Raw genomic sequence first — 20,000 nt, forward strand, 5'->3', positions numbered from 1 at the left:
GTGTCAACCCCTTACCCCTGTGTCGGATCGGTGGTTAGACTGGTATATTTGCAGATACCGATATGACCCGATATGACCAAAAAGGGCTGATACCGATACTTTTCCAATACCGATACACTATCGGGACATCTCTACTTTTGGGACATGCACACATGCGTCTGACGAGCCACAGAGGAGGGGGGTGTGCTGGGGACCCTTACGTACAACCACTTAACGACCTGCGGCTTCCCTATTTTGGGCATGTCATTATAGGCGGAAATAGCCTGTAGAAGATCATACATGGGCAACTGGCGGCCCGGGGGCCACATGCAGCCCCCACCATCACTAAATGTGGCCCACAGGTTAATATCAGAATACTGATATATTATTGACTTCAGCTAATTACTAGTATTCAAATGTTATTGACTTTTTTTATGTCCAATGCGTTTGTATTTATTTCAGAAAGTTAACATAACTATAAATGCACTTGAAATAAAAAAGAAATTACTTTTCAGGATTCCAATTCACAAATTTAAATTGAAATATACAGTAGCTAAATTAGCCGATCTCCAAGCTCAAAACGCGCCACAGTGTGGAGCGTTTTGAGCTTGTAGATCAGCAATTTTTTGCTACCACAGCAATATGCAATGTGGCCCTCTGGAGTCAGTGGAGTGAGTGTGGATATAAATATAGTGGCCCTCTCCATCGTCAAATACCCACTCCTGCTGTAGATCTTCTATTTTCACTAGTTTTTCACTAAACAGTGAAAACGGGGCTGAAGTGGTTAACACACACATAGTATATCTGAATTCTGCAGGCTGCTGAATATCAACTTTAGGGGACAAACTGTTCATTATCTGCTGGCCACGTACCAATGCAATCCAGCTTTTATGGGCCTGTGGTGGAACCACATACAGCACAAGGGTTGGACCTAAAGTGACTTTGGTGCCTAAGAGCTTGTGAGATACACTATAGTGACTATAGTCCATTGGTTCTCAAAGGGGTCCTTGGGAGGGTTCCAGGGGGTCCCCAGCAAATTTAGTTAATATAGCGTCACATTTTTTTTTTTTTATCACTTCAAACATATATACCAGAGATACAAGCCCATAGCACGAGACTTGTCGATGGGGTTCCCCAACCAAATACATATTGTGTTTTCTATGGCAGTCTGACACAATTAGCAGTGACGCTCATGGAGAGAGGACACTACAACCACAAACTGAAACAACATGCATTGTGCATTAATCAAAACTGCGTTGAAAGGAAATACTGTAGTATATTCCACTGAACCATGAACGCACTTAGTATTGCATGTTGCTCTTGATTTCACTCACCGTAAAACACTGATTGTTCTTAATATGCTTTCCAGATAAAAGCCTGATTTATACTTCATTGCATGCTGGGAATAGCAGATATACAAGCTCACTACTCGTCACATTCATGGGCGTATTGTGGGCTTGTAGATCTGCCATTTACAGAGCCTGACAGCGCCACGCTATACTATAAGTATAAATGAGGCTCAACCATCCAGTTTCTCAGGACAGAGAGAGAAACGTCTAAATTACCATAATCAGACAACAAAGGCAAACACAGGAGGTCGTTTTGAGGAGGGCTTAAAAGCTATTAGCTCCAACTACAACAGCCATTACCCCTCGGTCCGCGGTCCTAATTAACACCTAAAAGGTGCTGTTTACCCCTCCAACAGACTAACTTTACACCTGGGGGCAAGCCTCTCTCTCTGTCATTTACATAAGTGCTGGGACCCATTTTTGGGTCATGGAGGACACATTTGTATGGGTCCCGAGTAAAAAATACCCCTTTATTTTTTATTTGTTTTGAATTATTATTATTTCAAAAGATAGGATTATTTTATATATTTTAATATAAATACAATAAAAGACGATGGAATTGTACTTTTGGGTCTCAAAGTAAAAACTTTGGGAAGCCCTGACAGACGCTTAAGAACTGAAGTAGAAAGGAGGCATGGGGGTTCTTATCTCAGTTTGTTTATGTGACTGTGGATTTGCTCATTCACTAGTAATTATCACCACCTCTTTAGCCTGATAACATCTTGGCCTTGCACAGCTGCAATTAGGGAGGTGATTCTTATTTGTATTCATTTTGTATTTGTACTATAGCATTACTGTACATCCAGTATTATGTGTAGTTGCCCCTTATTGATATTACTATTGTGTTGTGTCACCACAGTATCTGTGGAACAACTGGAACATGTCCCACTAACATTTTGTTGGGACAATGTATAATTTACACGCATCACACAGCCATACTGCTGTATCAAGAATGGCTTATATCGGTCCTCAAAGTGGGGTACAAATAGAACCCTTCCATGTGCTTCCATTTGTACACTCTCAGACCTATGGGGTAAAACTTGGAAAACCACAGGCTTATATCATAATAGGAAAAACATGTCAAATCGATTGCTTCACTCGGTGTGCTGTGCTGTGTAAAGTACCCAGAGCTCCCCCTCATCTCTCTCTCTCAGCCAACGTGCCACGCCTACCTCTCCTTGCTGAGCGCCATGCGTGGGGGGTCCAGGTTGGGGTTTTCCATGGACTCCATCTGCGGGCATCGCAGGAAGTAGTAGAGGGTGTGGAGGGCGTCCGGCGACCAGGACACGGGCTGCTGGGGACGGGCGTGGCGCGCCGGGCTGAACCCCGGGCGCACCGCGCTCAGCCGCTGCATGTGATGCATGGCCCGGGACACCAGGTCACCTGGGAGAGAGGGAGAGAGAGAGAGAGAGAGAGAGAGAGATAGAGAAAGAGAGAGAGGGGGCATAATTAGTTTACTAAATACTTTGTCCAATACACAAGCAATTCATCTCTGTCGGGTAGAAACCAAAAGTACTTTTCAGGATTGGCTTCTTCTGTTATTTAAAAAAGAAATGCATTTTTAATGTGGTTGATGTAAACATTAGTTTAGTCCAGTTGTTGTTGTCAAACTATTCCGCCCCGCCTCATCCAACATCCAGGTATACCTTAAGCCCTCCCTTTAAAAAGAATACTGCCACACCCACCCTCCACCCCCACCACCACCACCAGGTTCTCCTGACCTCCCCCTGAGGGGCAGTGAGAAACACTACACTATATGACACACTAATTAATCAAATCATCAGGGGTGACCTTCAGGAAAGCACCTTATTGCAAACCTATTCCAAGCCAGATCTCACACCCTGAGGGCTCTCAGCACAACCGGATGCCCCTCATTCCTTAACCCCCCCTCACCCTGTTACTCTCTTCAGTGCTGTCCATTTGGCCAGCAGTCTGTCCCATTAACTGTGTTGTTAACAGTAAGCACAGCCAGACAGACGGCCAGTCTAAACAGCCATTCATCCTTAATCACTGAAAGGGTTTTAATGGCGGGCTGCTGTTTGCGCCACATGGCTCTAAAGGCTGATTTATACATTGCTGCAACACAACAGTGTCAGGTGGCGAGAATAGCAGATCTACAAGCTCACAATGCATTGCAGAGCGACACATTGTTACGGTGAAGTATAGAGCTGCGGAACTTTTTTAGGGGGGAAAAAACATTAGTTTGACTTTGAACAGACGGTATGTGAATTAAGCAATATTATATTGAGATTATACAACAGTTACCCTTAAAACTAAGACAGTCCCAAAAAAAATCATAATTTTTGAATGACAGATGACCACTACGACCAAAAACGTCCCAAGAAACTAGCTAGCCTAGCCACCAAGTCTGCTGCACAATTATTTGTTTTAATTAGGTGTTTCATGATGCTAATTTGAAGCACGGCTAGAGGCTGTTTCAACCAATCAGATTGCTTCCTCGAAACGACCTGTTGTATAATACAATATAACCAACACAAGGGAATCATGAACTCATAGTGCGGACAGTGGCTGTATTTGGTCTCAGATAGGACCTTAAAAATGTGCAGCTTTAACAAAACCATTCAGCAATATCTTCATGGCTACCGTTCAATCACTCCGGCCAGAGCACAGCTGTGGGTGTTGGTCCAACAACGGGCCTTCTGTTCAGCTTTGGCAATGAACCGGTTTTCATTAAACCTTTGACATTATCAGTTTAAAAACATTTGGTCTTCTGCGAGCACACATCGTCGGCTATCCATCGCTGAGGCTGCATGCAGATAGCTCTGTTGGAAACAGCAGTGCTGAGATAAACATCACCTCTGTCGGGTGTAATCCTTATACCCTTAGACATTTCATGATTCAAATAAAAAATAGTAAAAGTAGCAGATCTACAAGTAGATAGTATTTGTGGCTCATTGAGGAGACTCATCTACCCACACAGTAGGCTGAGTGGACAAGCACATGTTGATAGAATCAGCCTGGGACGGGCTATCGGCATTAATCCGGTGGCAGACTACATAGGCGCATGTTACGGTTGCATTCTGCACGTGTGCATATAATTCAAGCCACTCTATAATCCATGGCCACTCCCATATAAGTGTCAACACACACTTGGCAGAGGCATACATACATCTCACATGTGCGTGTCACACATACACGTTTGTATTACCATACATGGACAAACATTTTAGGACGGCAACGATATGAATGCCATTTGTTACCTTTTTCTTTGCCATTCAGCCTGAGTTATCACTGGAAATAGCAGATCTATGAATCACAGCGTGACAGGGCTCGCTTGCAGATCCACAATTGTCGGCGCGGACAAACCGCCATGCAATTTAACTATAATAATAAATCATGCACAACACTAACCCCAACCTCTAAACCTAACCTCTGAATGTCTAATCCTAACCCCAACCTCTAAACATAACCTCTGAATGTCTAATCCTAACCCCAACCTCTAAACCTAACCTCTGAATGTCTAATCCTAACCCCAACCTCTAAACCTAACCTCTGAATGTCTAATCCTAACCCCAACCTCTAAACCTAACCTCTGAATGTCTAATCCTAACCCCAACCTCTAAACATAACCTCTGAATGTCTAATCCTAACCCCAACCTCTAAACCTAACCTCTGAATGTCTAATCCTAACCCCAACCTGAATCTTTTCCTAATTGTAGAAGAAAATTTGTCATATTTTTGCTAATTCTACTATACATTTGGAGTACAGTGATAGAAGTACTGTACATGCGCGCGCACGTACACACACACACACACACACACACACACACACACACACACACACACACACACACACACACACACACACACACACACACACACACACACACACACACACACACACACACAGATAAGACAGTGCTAAAAGTGTGGGATGTAGATAACATCCTATAGTGCGTGACTGTGGGGGACAGGGTAGAGTGGAGACTGAGGACTGAGAGGAGAGGCCAGACGTGTGTGTGTGTGTGTGTGTGTGTGTGTGTGGGAGGGGTGTGTGTGTGTGTGTGTGTGTGTGTGTGTGTGTGTGTGTGTGTGTGTGTGTGTGTGGGTGTGGGGGGGGGGGGGGGGGGTTGTGGGTGGGGCAGGCCATGTTTTGGATCGTGTAACTCTCATTTAGGATAATTACCCTCGGGTTAATTTCTAACCAGATTACTGAGAGAGTAGAAGTCTGTCCGGAGGCCAAGGCTAAGGATAGATGGAGTGTGTGTGTGTGTGTGTGTGTGTGTGTGTGTGTGTGTGTGTGTGTGTGTGTGTGTGTAATGAGGAGCTGGAGGTACTTCGGCAGGGCTAGATGGGGCCAGGCCGAGCCAAAAGCAAGACCTAATAAGCTGAAGGGTCTCCTTTGTGTTCCCACCACCACACGCAGTGTCTCCGGGGGGTCTCCCAGGAATTCCTGCCCGTGATAAAGAGCTTCTCCCAGGCTTCTCCAACCTGATATCTGCGCTGAGACTCAGCTAAAGCTCCGGGGGTCTGACGGATATGAAATACTAACATCCCTTAGATTCCACGTTATATTAGATGGCTCTTCTCTCTTCCCCGGTGAGTCAATAATGTGCGCCAGCCCGGCCGCTGTCCAAAAAACATGTTGACAAAGTGATTCACTTATACAGGTAAAGAAGAGCGGTGCTTTGCCCCAGGACATGATGGATACATACGATTAAATGGAATGCTCCGACCCACCGGGGCCAACTCTACTGCTGGAGCAAATTCAATACAAACAGAATTCAACTGGGTTATCTCTTTGACTCTGCATGACTCTGTGCAACTTTGAGAACCACTTCTCAAACATTTTCATGTCAAGGACCTCCAAATGAATTATGTATCTGGTCGTAACTAAACCCTTCCTTATTTGGCTGGGGACCCCCCGTTACCCCTTCTACGACCCCTGGGGGTCCACAGGACCCCCCGTTACCCCTTCTACGACCCCTGGGGGCCACAGACGTCGCATTGAGAACCACGGTTCCAGACATGCTAATGGACCTAATGTTTCTCACAGGATTTACTGCGGAGCTCATTCTTGCCAAAGGTAAGCCCGGCTCTAGCTCTTTAATGATCCTCTCAGTCTTCCGGACAGCCCAGTAGTGCTCTCAGGTTTTCCCATGGCTAATGGGGAGATCATGGCCAGAGCTGCAAGTCTTCAAAATGTCCACATTTCCAGCAATTTTAGACGTTAAGATGTATAACGTCCTGCATCCTGCCACCCACTAGACCAGACCTTATATGCTGCGGGTATGTGGTGGTGATCCAATGGCTCCACACAGATGCCCTTGTGTCTGCCCAGCCTCTTGGGCATAGATCAGAGTACAAGTGTGCATGTGTGCGGTGCGTGCATGCAAACAGGGTATGCATATCTGAAGGATGCCAGCCCTGCCCAGACAAGCCCAGCCTCACGGCACCGGAGAGCAGCGGCACAAAGGGGCCAGTGAGCAAGCCGCGGAGAGGGAAAAAGAGTGTGCCTGTGTTCAGAGAGAGAGTTGTGTGTGTGTGTGTGTGTGTGTGTGTGTGTGTGTGTGTGTGTGTGTTTTTGTGTGTGTGTGTGTGTGTGTGTGTGTGTGTGTGCGTGTGCGTGCGTTTCCTTAATGCCCCCTCCAAAACGACGGCGCTCCTTAAAACGTGGCCTTGTGCCGCGGGGACAAACGGCAGAGTGTTAAGCCCCGCTCGGCGGGAGGAAAACCTATCCCGTTTCTCGCTCAAAAAACGGCACCCGTACCGCCTGCCCCACCCCCACCTCCATCTCAACCCCTCCTGAAAACCTCACTCCACACCTCCCACCCTTGCCACCCCCACCCCACCCGATCCTTAAATTTTATCCTTCACCTTTCCTTTCCACATTCCCTCCGTCTCGTTCCCTGTTCCACCCCTCCAACTTTTAACGACCCTGATTCCTGCATGCGATCGGCCGCTGCCAGCTCAGAGGTATCCGGTTTAAACAAGTCACAGGTACAGCACAGTACAGTAGAGTACAGTAAGAGAGAGAGTGGGTGTGTGTGTGTGTGTGTGTGTGTGTGTGTGTGTGTGTGTGTGTGTGTGTGTGCATGCGTTCGTGAGCGCGTGCGTGCGTGCACTCTGCCAGCGGAATCCATTTAACCCTGTAACACCCGGATATATTTCTCCTTGCAAAAAATTACTTTCAACCTTACTACTACTTTCTACTACTAGGAGTCTGAACACCGCTATACAAACTGTGTGTCAGCGTTTTCGATGCATGCGATGTGAAATCCTTTGCGATCGTCAGGCTTTCCATGTATTCTCTCTCAGCCTGTTTACACTCTCTTACTGCATGTAGTCTCTGTCAGACCTAATATGTTCAAAACTGTTACTGTCCAGGTTTGAAATTCAAAAGTATAGGAAAAGTAACAGATCTACAAGCGCAAATGAGCTTGTAGATCTGCTACTTTTGAGAGAGCGGTAGGAGGTTTCTGCCCGATAGCAACAATAGGTTCTTTCCAGGCTTTCTTTGGACGGGTGGCTGGATATCTGGGGCTCTTCCTGTGGAGACTGGTAAGACCCAGTCCCGCTCACCCTCCGATAAGATACACAGCATTAACACAAACAAGCAGCGCAGGGGAAACAACTTTTGTGAATTCAGACCAGAAGGAGAAAAAAGGAGAGAGAGATATATCCTATAGAAGTCTGATAACGGGCCTGAGAAGTGTTGTTGTTCCTGCTTGGCGAGGGGGGGGGGGGGGGGGGGGGGTAACGCATGGCTCCATATGGTTTACGTCGCCCTGATATGCACTGATGTGTAGCCGGAGACAGGGAGGCGAGACGGACCAGCCCGCAGACAATACAAACACAGAAAGACACCATCGCTGTCGGAACAACGACACGATCCAACGTGTTATCGCTGTGCGATTTCAAGGTTCAAAGCCCCACTACTAACTCTGAGGCCCCTTTTCCACCAAAAGAACTTCTGGTTCTAGAAATGGTTCCGTCCTAGATTATTGGAACCGTGGTGCTTTCGCCGAACCGGCGGCCATTTGTTTTAGTTCCAGTTCCGAACCAACTTTTAGGGTTCTGAACTAATTCATTTCCAGTGGAAACACTCTGAACTGGTTCTGGTTAGGTGGGGAAAAAGAGCCGAAAACCCGGGTGGAAAAGGGGCCTGAGAGTACACGAATGGAACCAAATGGACCTGGTCTCAGAGTTAACTGACACTCCAGATTTTGCAGTATAAGACGGGTGGGTGTTATCACGAGAATGATACAAAAAAATGAGTGTCAACCACTTCCCACACGGGCTGACTGCAATAACAGCCTTTTTGGCAGAAAGAAGGTCGGAATCTGCTTACTCCTCCATCAGAGTCAGCACGTTGGGAGGAGGAGGCCTTTTCGACAAATGCTAGGAATGTTGAAGGGATCGTTGAAATAAACAGTGTCTGATGCACGTATCATCTCTGTACAATGTTACATTCTTACCCTGAGCTGTGAAAGGATTTGATAAGAAGGGATTTGGAGGTTAGACTAAAAATAGTCTAGGCCCTAAGTGGATTTCCAGACGGTGAAAATGTTTAGCTTTTCTGTCTTTCTTTATTCCAGACTAGTTCAGTCTCCGTTACTGAACTTGTAAAACTGTGAAAATCTGCTAACACAAGGGAGGCTCCAGACCACACACACGCACACATCCCTGCATAGTGCATGTACTCCCTGCGTTCACAGGCCCACACTACTGGCACAAAGCTGGACCTGCTGGCACCAAATGCGGAAGTAGAGTCCTTCGAATGCCACTGAGCGAGCAACTTCCACTGAAATGAAAAGCTAGACTAAAATGTTAGGAAGGGACTAGTGGACAAGAGAGTCATTTTACAATTAGTTGCATGCTGAAAATAGCCGATCTACAAGTGCTGCGACGCGTTGTGGGCTTGTAGATCGGCTATTTTCAGCAAACTGTCATTATGATGGCATTAAGGCCCACCAAAATAGTTAAATCAATTGTAGATTTTAGTCGACTAAATTCTTATGGTATTTAGTCGACTAAAACTAGACTAACAATAAAACATTCCAGGTGACTAAAACTACATGAAAAAACTATTCAAGAGACTGTGATTAAAAATCTAAAATCTAAATTTGCTGCCAAAAACAACACTGGCCTGCAGTACTCACTGAGTTCAGAGATGCTGCCCACGCAGGTGGCCAGCAGCGACTGCTCCAGCGTCCTCAGCTCCAGCTGGGCGTAGGCATCCTCTCTGCTCTCCACAGCCGACTGCTGGCCCTCCGTAGGCGTGTACGGACTGAAGTGGGCCGGGAGGGACAGGACACCTGGAGGCACAAAGGGAATGAAAGGCCCGTCAGCATACATTACACGTTGTTGACAGTGAACTCCACCGTGTTGATTGAATGCTTTGGCCATGTCTCGTGACCCCCACCTCGCCCCCCCCCTCCAAACCCCCAATACAAACTGACTGCAAAAATAACCTTTAATAATAGAGAAAATATATCATAAATGAATACTGAAACCATACTGAAACCATTTTTTCCGGCCATTCAGTTGCATGTCAAACCGGGGGTCCTTGAAGTGAAAATGGTTGAGAGTCACTGCTAGAGCCGTAATAATCTTCTCTTGGGTCTGTGGGCTAATTAGTGTCAATTCGGGGGTCCTTGACATGAAAAGGGTTGGGAACCTTTAGTAGTCTTTTTGGCCACACCTCTGCTCTGTCCATGGTCTGTTAGAACAGAATTCGGGTTGAGACAAAACCACAGAAGAGACCGCTTCCAAAACCACAGAAGAGACCGCTTCCAAAACCACAGAAGAGACCGCTTCCAAAACCACAGAAGAGACCGCTTCCAAAACCACAGAAGAGACCGCTTCCAAAACCACAGAAGAGACCGCTTCCAAAACCACAGAAGAGACCGCTTCCAAAACCACAGAAGAGACCGCTTCCAAAACAAATGTTGCAATGAGTGTCAGGCGCAGTCACTCGTTACTAAAAAACATTGTTAAACTGCCACACAAATGGCAGTAGGCCTACATACCGGTATATTGAAATGTAATCTTTAAATCAATAACAATTACCAATAGGATGTGTCCATTATTACAAAACAAACAAAAGGAGATGAGGAAATAATTCATTAATAAATAAATAATGTTATGTATACCCTTAATTATACACATAAACACTACATACACTAAAATTGTGTTTAAAGAAGTTGACAATATATATATATATTTATGTGGAATTGTGTTATTGTTGTGTGAAACAATATAGGCCTACCACAGAAAGATTTGATGTTAAACAGACTTTATTGCCTCAAGAGTTTACAAATTGAAGCAATAGCGTGTATTGGTACGGCATGTGAGTTAAGAGTCTGTCAAAACGTGCTTGGATGTCTGTGTTTGTGGTCCTTGTGAGACATAATCCCACACCGCCGAGCGAGGGTAAACAAACACAAACGCTGAGAAACGCCAAGCCAGCCAGTCCACACATCCAGGAAAACAAACAGGCCAATTAGGCTAATGCAAACGGCGTCCACACACAACACAACACAACCCATCACATGGTTGTTATTTCTCAATAGAAGTAGAGTTGGTTGATTTAATGATCAGCAGCATGAGGAGGAATGCCAGGCTTCACTGACCAAAGATGAAATATTCACTGCCGTGCCTGTTCGTGATGTGATGCACCGCAGGGGTTCTCAACCCCCCCCCCCCCCCCCCCCCAATACAAACTGACTGCAAAAATAACCTTAATAATAGAGAAAATATATGATAATGATATGATACTGAAACCAGATATAATCCTTAAGGAAAGTTTATTCATGTACACTATGTGTATGTAAACTCTTAATTTCCATTTTCCAGCCATTAAGTTGCAAAAAATAGGTCCAGACACCTAGGCTGGTAATCCAGTCTGACAGCGTGTCGCGGGTTCGAGTCCCGATCCCGATGACCTTTGCTGCGTGTCTTCCTCCCATCTCCCGTCAAACTACTGTAATCTATCAATAAAGGCAAAAGAATTGCCCAAAAAATATCTTTAAAAATAAAGAAAATGGAGATAAGAGGTTTCTGCCAGACAGCGGCAATACGTCTATCAGGGCCTGGTTTACACGTAGTGGTGTATGACAGGTGGAGTAGACACTAATGTGACAGTTTGGAAAGAGGATCATAAATTTAGGACGATGTCGCTACTGTGTTTCTGCTGGGGAGACCCTCCACAGAGCAGAGGGAGGGAGACCACCACCACCCGATCAGGGGTTAGAGACCACCACCAGCTCAGAACTCTGACCCTACAACTCCTTTGACCTGTATTAGCATGCAGCCTCCTCCCACTCACAAACCCTGCAAAACACCAGATGGGAGGCGTTCCTGCTTTGGAACCACTTGCGTATACCTTAGTTCAGTGTTTCGCAGTGGGTCGCTGGGGACCCATTTTTGAGTCGCAAGTCTTCAAAAGATAAAAGATAAATAATTAATTGTCCTATGAAATGTAAATATCTGTGTATCTGTATATGTGTGTGTGTGTGTGTGTGTGTGTGTGTGTGTGTGTGTGTGTGTGTGTGTGTGTGCGCGCATCCAAATACGCTGGTGCATCTGAAAAAGTTAAGCGCATCAGTACAACAAACTACAAAGTTAGCCTGGAGTCCTGAATGAACACAGAGGGGTTCAGTCATCGTGCATCCTGGTTCTGCTCCTCACCGTGCTTGATTTGATGTGACACGAGCCAGAGTTCTCAGATAAACTAGGTGTGTTCTGTGTTGCCCGAACAATGAACCTTTACTTTGGCACCTAAACCAAAGACAGCTCCTTGCCAGGGCGCAGGAAACGACACTGTGACCCACAGGGAGACGCGAACGGAAAGATGATCAGTGCAAAGCTTGTAATTTATGTTGCGAGGACAAGAACAGAGCTCATCTCCGTACGTATACCCCCCTCCCCTCATCCCTCCTCCCCACAAAAAGGGAAAAGATGTGCTTGGCCTCCCAGGCCCAAAATGACATTCCCATGTGCTTCCGGCAAAAAACTGGGGTCCTTGTGTTGCGTTATACTTGCAATCTGAATCTGTGCTCATCTGTTAAAATGGATGTTGGAAAGGGGGGAAAAGAAACTGCTGCTATACCTATGAACGATCTCCATAATCCTGGAGGCGGAGGTCCCCTTTCAGCGCTCCACAAAATGAGCAGCAGTAAAAGAAAAAGGCCGACCATGCATCTAGGAGAAAAACTGAATATTTTACCCCCCCCTCCCCCAAGTTAAACAGTAAAATCTTCTCAGAGGAGAATTACTACCATGTCCACAAACAGATTCCTGCATGGTAATTGCCGAGATGTTTGCATAAAGTAAAACAACAAGTCTCTTAACAATTTTGTTTTTTCTAGAAGTCAGCATGATTTACATTTATTATGCTTTATGCTTTATGATTTGGAAAAAAATGCTTGATCTAACACAATGTATACTGTACCGAGTCGCGACAGATGCACGCACACACACACACACAAACAAAAACAGCTACTGCAGCGCAATATTCTGCATAAACATGCACAGTCGCACACGCACACACATATGCACACACACACACACGTACATGTGCATAGTCATACACACACAAAAAAACCACATGCATGCTGCATTCCAGAGACTCGACAACAAAAGGGAGACAAAAACATTTAAAACAGGTACAATGTGTGTTGTGTGCCCGGTATGACAGGTATGACAGGCTGTACAGTGAGTGTACTGTACTGTACACCATCTCTCTATAAAGACAGTGAGAGGTGGATTATCATTGTTGAGAGCTTCATCAGGGCTGAATAGCGTAATAATGATACGTTGACTTAAGCCCAGCATTGGACAGGTTACATTTCCTCAAGTATACCCAGTACTTGAAGTACAATTACTCTAGTTATGTTGTGAACACAGGACGCTTTACTTGTCTAACAGAGAACTTCCAGATTGTGGCATTGCTATCCGAGTACTTCTGCTTCAGCCCAGGGGAGCAGGAAAGAGACCCCTTCTCTCCGTACAGCGGAGTGCTTTCACAAATGAAAACCACATTGACAGAATTAAAGACACATTCACTCTGGCAGACCCAGGCTCCCTACGGGAATCAAGAGTCCCACATAAATGTGTGCATGCCTCCGTTTTCCTCTCCCCCTCCAAATATACTCGTCTCTCGTCTACTCTCTCTCTCTCTCTCTCTCTCTCTCTCTCTCTGGGCCTGTGTGACATGTGCTGACTCTCTCGTTTCATCACAATGGAAACGGCTGCCTAGCCTCTGGCCCGAGTGTGAACAAAGGTAAAGTACATCAGTCAACACAGAGTGCACACAAACACTCACGAACGCAAATGGATACGTGTGCACGCTTAATTTAACCCTGAGAGCGCACACACGTATACATTGTGTGCCCTCTCAAAGTTACAAGTGGATAAACACTCTAGAATAACACTCGAGGCCAACGACGTGCAGACTCACACTCACATCGTTCTGACCCGTCAATCCTCCAATTCAGGGAGTTTAATTAGTGCCTGATAAAAGCGATAATCCGCCTCTTTTGAGACTTATCGGACAGAGCGCGAATACACCCTCTATAAAGTTAGAGAAAAAAGAGATAGGGAAACGGTTGCGCGCTCAAATTGAATGTCTGTGCACTTGAGCTCAGCAACGCTCCCTCTGTCACGCCGCTGTGTACACATGCACCCATGCACTTCAAACCGTCTCAGAAGTGTTTACTTTTAGACCAGCCGCGGTCAACAGGCTCAACAACCTGCGGTGACCTTTGGCAAGAGAGGTGTGATGATGGGAGCACTTTATTTGGCAGTTTTGCTTCAACCACTTAAATCCCAGCATCCAAATTGTGTGGGAGGGCTTTCAGATCAACAAACTCGTCGATCTGCTAACAGACAACAGAAACTACACCACTGGCACTGGTATAGCGCCCTGAGGGACTCCAGGTCAACCATATAGGTTTTATTTTATTTTATATATAGATTTTTTATCCCACGATTTTGTAACCCATTTTTCACCCCTGTGTCAATCATCTAATGTGATCCTGGGCTCTACACACCCTCCACCAACCTAGTCCCCCATATGGGGTGGCCAAGTTGCTCCTTTACACCTGACAGGGGGGAGATTCCCTGGTTGGACGTAGCGCGTGGAAGGAACACGTTATTCCAACCAGTTCCTTTCCCCTCCATCAGGCGGCCCGGCTGGCCAGGGGGAGGCCATATAGGGTTTAAGTGGCTAACATAGCAAATTCTGCACCGGTGCCAAATGCGACACACTGCAGTGTATTAAAACACAGCGTTATTTCCGTCTGCGAGACGCAAGTCAGCTGAGGTGCACAAGATATTTTTTTGATAAACTTTGAGAGATTCGTGTAGGGAGAGGTTGTGTGGAAAAAGTCAAGTGACCAAAGGTGTGCTGCGTGTGTGTGTGTGTGTGTGCGTGTGCGTGTGCGTGTGCGTGTGCGTGTGCGTGTGCGTGTGTGTGTGTGTGTGTGTGTGTGTGTGTGTGTGTGTGATGAATGCTGAGCACATTTACAAATGTCAGAATAATTACTGTTAGTCTGTGACTCACCAATGTGCACAATCGCTTTAACATCAGTCATAATGCATACATAATGCTACTTTCATAAATGGAACAATGAAGTCACCAGAACTGTCTGATATCGTTCAAAACCATTCCCAATTGGTTTTGAGCAATATAATTTCAACCGTTCTTTATATCAGCTGTTTTCTGTATTTAGCACAATACAGTTTCAATCTGTTTTATTCAATATCTTCTAAATAATCTTCTAATAATCTTAAAAACCATGTGAAACAGGCAATGTACAGAAGTCAGACGCATCCTTAACTCTTTTAAGGTTTTTCGGGGGAATATTTCTCAGGCATGCCTAAAATAGACCTCCATAGACCTATCTCTAAAATAGACCTCCATCTTTACAGAGGTTACCTTTTTTCTGTGTGCTTCTCTCAAAGCTCACCCAAACATTCAAACACCACCGCACTCCCAGCGGTTCCCACAGTCCCACACCCCTTGGCTGGTTTCACCACCAGAACCCCAGACTGCGTCATCATCATCCACGGCCTGGGCTGAGTGCCTCCCCCCCCCCCCCCTCCCCAACCACAACTAATATCAGCAGCGCTGCGCTCGTCGGCGCAGAGCGCTGCATGGATCATCGCTCTCTGGCTCTGTGAGAGAGAGACAGAGGAGGTGGTGCTGGGACTGGACTGAGGGCTGTGTTGCCACAATTCTGCGAGAGAAATAAGCAACCTGGTTCATGACAACAAGCCCCCGAAAGAAGCGAGGGACCTATCGGCCGAGAGCACTTTAATACGCCGGCTATTTGAAAACCGCTGAACTACAAGCTCACAGAGCGTTGCATCTGCTGTTTAAAAAAAAGAGAGAGAGAGAGAGAGAGAGAGAGAGAGAGATAGACACAGAGAGAGAGAGAGAGAGAGACTGAGAGAGAGACAGAGACAGAGAGAGAGACTGTGAGAGAGAGAGAGAGAGAGAGAGAGAGAGAGAGAGAGAGAGAGAGAGAGTGAGAGAGAGAGAGAGAGAGAGATAGACACAGAGAGAGAGAGAGAGAGAGAGACTGAGAGAGAGACAGAGACAGAGAGAGAGACTGTGAGAGAGAGAGAGACAGAGACAGAGACAGAGACAGAGACAGAGAGAGAGAGAGAGAGAGAGAGAGAGAGAGAGAGGGCGAGGCGAGGGAACGTGAGTGGGAGCAGGGAGTCATTGTGTTGTGGTCATCATGGTTCCATCTCTGAGGTTGACCGTGCGAGCGTCATGAGGGGATCCCAGCAACCAATCACATGCTGGAGCTCCACCGCAGAGCTCCACCAAACTATCTCTCAAAAGTAGTATCCGCCAGCTCCACATGGATGTCTGTCAATGATGCGTCGGATCAGTTTAGTTGTTAGAAATGACATTAAAAAAAGAAAATGCACGCTGCTCAAAAAAGGCCTCGATGACCTAGCTCTCTATCCTGTCACAGTTTGTGATGTGGTGGGTTTTTTTCTTCCCTTTTATATATCGCAAATTACATCAAACTGTCAGAAGACGTTAAGCGATGGATTACTTGGTTTTATTTGAAGGTACTCTCTTTCGGGCGACCGTGGCCTTGAAGAAAAACATGTCAGTTCCTACCATCTCAGCCCTGATAAAACATGTCAGCATTGTTCCTACCATCTCAGCCCTGATAAAAACATGTCAGCATTGTTCCTACCATCTCAGCCCTGATAAAACATGTCAGCATTGTTCCTACCATCTCAGCCCTGATAAAAACATGTCAGCATTGTTCCTACCATCTCAGCCCTGATAAAACATGTCAGCATTGTTCCTACCATCTCAGCCCTGATAAAACATGTCAGCATTGTTCCTACCATCTCAGCCCTGATAAAACATGTCAGCATTGTTCCTACCATCTCAGCCCTGATAAAACATGTCAGCATTGTTCCTACCATCTCAGCCCTGATAAAAGCACATTCCAGCATGGCAATTTGTGTCTGTGAATTTGCTTTGTTTTGTCTAGAGTGGAGTGTGTGTGTGTGTGTGTGTGTGTGTGTGTGTGTGTGTGTGTGTGTGTGTGTGTGTGTGTGTGTGTGTGTGTGTGTGTGTGTGCGCGTGCGAATGCATGCATGCATGCATGCATGCGTGTGTGCGTGTATATGCATGCGTGTATATACATGCGTGTGTGTGTGTGTGTGTGTGTGTGTGTGTGTGTGTGTGGGTGTGTGTGTGTGTGTGTGTGCGAAAGCCAGCGAGACATGATTTGATTTGTTCCTGGCTCTATGTCTGCGTTTGTGGTATTCTAAAACATAAAGGGATGACATCTGAGAATTTGGACACGCATGCACGCACGCACGCACGCATGCACGATCGCACGCACGCACACACACACTAGTGGACACCTGCCTCGCCCCTTCTAACAACCTCTTCATTCATTACAGGGTCGAGGAGGCATCAGAGAGCCAGGGACAGGGGGCTTCAAAGCCACTTCCCCTTCCCAGCAAAGAGCTGTGTTTCTGGGCCAGAAGGCTGCGCTCGACGCCCTGCGCGCACACACACACACACACACACACACACAGACACAGGGCCTGGAGGTGGCTGGTGCTGCTTGCTGCACAATAAGGCCGTGTTTGACAAGGCCATTGGGTGTGTGAGTCGCACCTACCTCCTCCTCCCTTCACTAAGATAGTATGTCTTTGTCTTAGACACACCCTCCCACACACCATTCCATGACAATGTAATGCACAGTCCAGATGTGATACTTAAGTAACAGCTTGTCTCTCGTTATCCACCCATCAAAACTACAGGACACCTGTTACTCTCTCTCTCACTCATGACGCACACACACACACGCGTGCGCACACACACACACACACACACACACACACACACACACACACACACACACACACACACACACACACACACACACACACACACACACACACACACACACACACACACACACACACACACACACACACACACACACACACACACACACACACACAGGTTAAGGCCAGTATCAGATCTTTAAACATGGACACCAGGGTTAAGACAGAGCTGCCATGTCTCACCCTTTGAGTGTGACAGTCACGCAATTTAACCCTTTACCACGCACCACGCCACACATGCCATTTCACACGCATTATAATGATAAATAACAATTTTCTCTGCGGCTCCGCCGCGTAATAACGCATGCTCCTCACAAACGGTAAAATAGCCGATCTGCATGCAGCGCTGATATATGCAGGAGGGTAAACAGCAGGGTCCCTGACTGTGTGACGCATGGAAATGAGCCATGCAGAGTTTAACATCGCTTCGAAATATTTTTCATGGAAGACAATATAGCCCCCACAAGTTACAACAAGTGAGTAAGTGACCTGTGACTATCTCTCTTCTATACTGGTGTGTGGCGTCTCTTGCGTGATATGAGGAAGTGGAACGGTGCCATAGCCCGTGCACATTATAGGGACAAAGTCGTGTGTGTGTGTGTGTGTGTGAAGGGGGAGGGGCCGCATCGCGACTTGTTTCTGTTCATAGAGAGAGAGAGCCCACAGATGTGTTTGAACTAAGAAAATGTAAAAATAAGGAATTTTCCCACATTCCAGTTTTCTGACATATTCCCCAATTTCCACTGAGATTATGGGGTGAATGAATGTGGTCAGACCCATCTTCTCTTTCTGTCATAGTGACATTATCCTGCATCAGATCATGTCCAAATCAGGTTCTCCAATCTCCAGTAGCCTCTTCAGTTTTTTGAAGATTTTTTGAGTGGTGCAACCACTCCCTTACGGAGCTATTTGTGTGGCTGGCTGGGTCTGAGCACTATGTGTGTGGCTTGCTGGCTGGCTGGGTCTGAGCACTATGTGTGTGGCTGGCTGGCTGGCTGGCTGGGTCTGAGTACTATGTGTGTGGCTTGCTGGCTGGCTGGCTGGGTCTGAGGAGCATAGATAGATAGATAGATAGATATCTTTTTCATTTCTACTTTAAGCATGAGGAGGCTGTCAGTGCAGGGAGAGCAGCTGGCATGGAGGTGAAGACATCAGTGTTAAGGTTAAATATCAACGTTAAAACGGGCCAAATCGACATAAAAAAATACATTTTTTTTCGCCGCCGCCGACACTAGAGTCTCACTCTTGACATTTTCTGAAATATGGCAGCCCTGGTTAAGAGAAGGCCAGTATCAGATCTTTAAACATGGACACCAGGGTTAAGAGAAGGCCAGTATCAGCAAGTGAGATGAAGCAACTTTTTTAGTTAGTCTGGTATTAGAGGCAGGGTGGGGAGAGATAGGCTGACTGGGGGGGGGGGGGGGGGGGGTCACCATTCATTCACGGATAAAAATATCCACTTGTTTGCCTATATACTCCGGCCCACCCTCGGACCACCAACTCACGATCCTTATCTAAACAGGGGTTGGAGACAGAGGGACAGAGGGGCATTTAGAACGTTAGAGAGGTCTATTAGCATTGGGGGCTAAAAATAATCGCTCACTGGAGCTAAGATCGACGTTTGTAAAGAAATAGAGCTGGAATAGAGTTGTGGAGACGAACAGAGCAGCATTCATGGTTTGAAATGTTATTGACGGTTGGGATTGAAGCGAACACGGTCTGGTATTTTGCATTTGGATGTAGAACAGCGGTTTCCAACATTTCAGAATCAGGGGCCAGGGCCCGCTTGAAAACCTCAAAAGCATCAGGGCCCACCCATCTGACCAATTAACGTTGAGTACATCATTTATCCATTTGTAACTAAACAAAAAAGTGTACAAATGTTAACACTTCTCAAGGTTAAATTAAAGGAGAATTCCATGCTAGAAGGCTTTCTTACCTTTATTTGTAGTTGTTACATCCCCACCAAAGAGGTCCAGGTGTTAATTTGTTAAAATATTGGCTATTTCCCCTACCATAAGCCCTCAATGGGGGTTGGGTTTTTGTGCCAATTTGCTTATTTCCATCGAAATAAGTTGTAAAGTGTGTCGCTTGGGATAATTTACATTATGAAGAGAGGATATAGGCCTATACAAAAAAAAATATTTAGAGCGATGGAAATAAGCGAATTAGCACCCCATTCAATTCAATGCAATTCATTGAGGGCTTAGGGAAATAGCCAATAATGCGCTTTTGCACAAAATAACACCTGGACCTCTTTGGTGGGGACGTAATAACTACAGATAAAGGTAAGAAAGCCTTCTAGTATGA

At 46.0% G+C, this 20,000-nt stretch overlaps 1 protein-coding gene across 1 annotated transcript in view; it reads right to left on the reverse strand.

Annotated features, from left to right (window-relative positions):
• Positions 1-20,000, reverse strand: part of abtb2b (ankyrin repeat and BTB (POZ) domain containing 2b) — a 77,873-nt gene that overhangs the window by 25,239 nt on the left and 32,634 nt on the right. Inside the window, exons 2-3 of the mRNA XM_083762949.1 lie at positions 9,452-9,607; positions 2,501-2,711 (exon numbers count right to left, since the gene is read on the reverse strand). Of these exons, the coding sequence (XP_083619075.1) occupies positions 2,501-2,711; positions 9,452-9,607 (367 nt within the window). The remainder of the gene's footprint in view (positions 1-2,500; positions 2,712-9,451; positions 9,608-20,000) is intronic.

Source organism: Protomyctophum parallelum (genome assembly GCF_964188405.1).
Source record: "Protomyctophum parallelum genome assembly, chromosome: 4".
In the NCBI taxonomy this organism is placed as follows: Eukaryota; Metazoa; Chordata; class Actinopteri; order Myctophiformes; family Myctophidae; genus Protomyctophum; species Protomyctophum parallelum.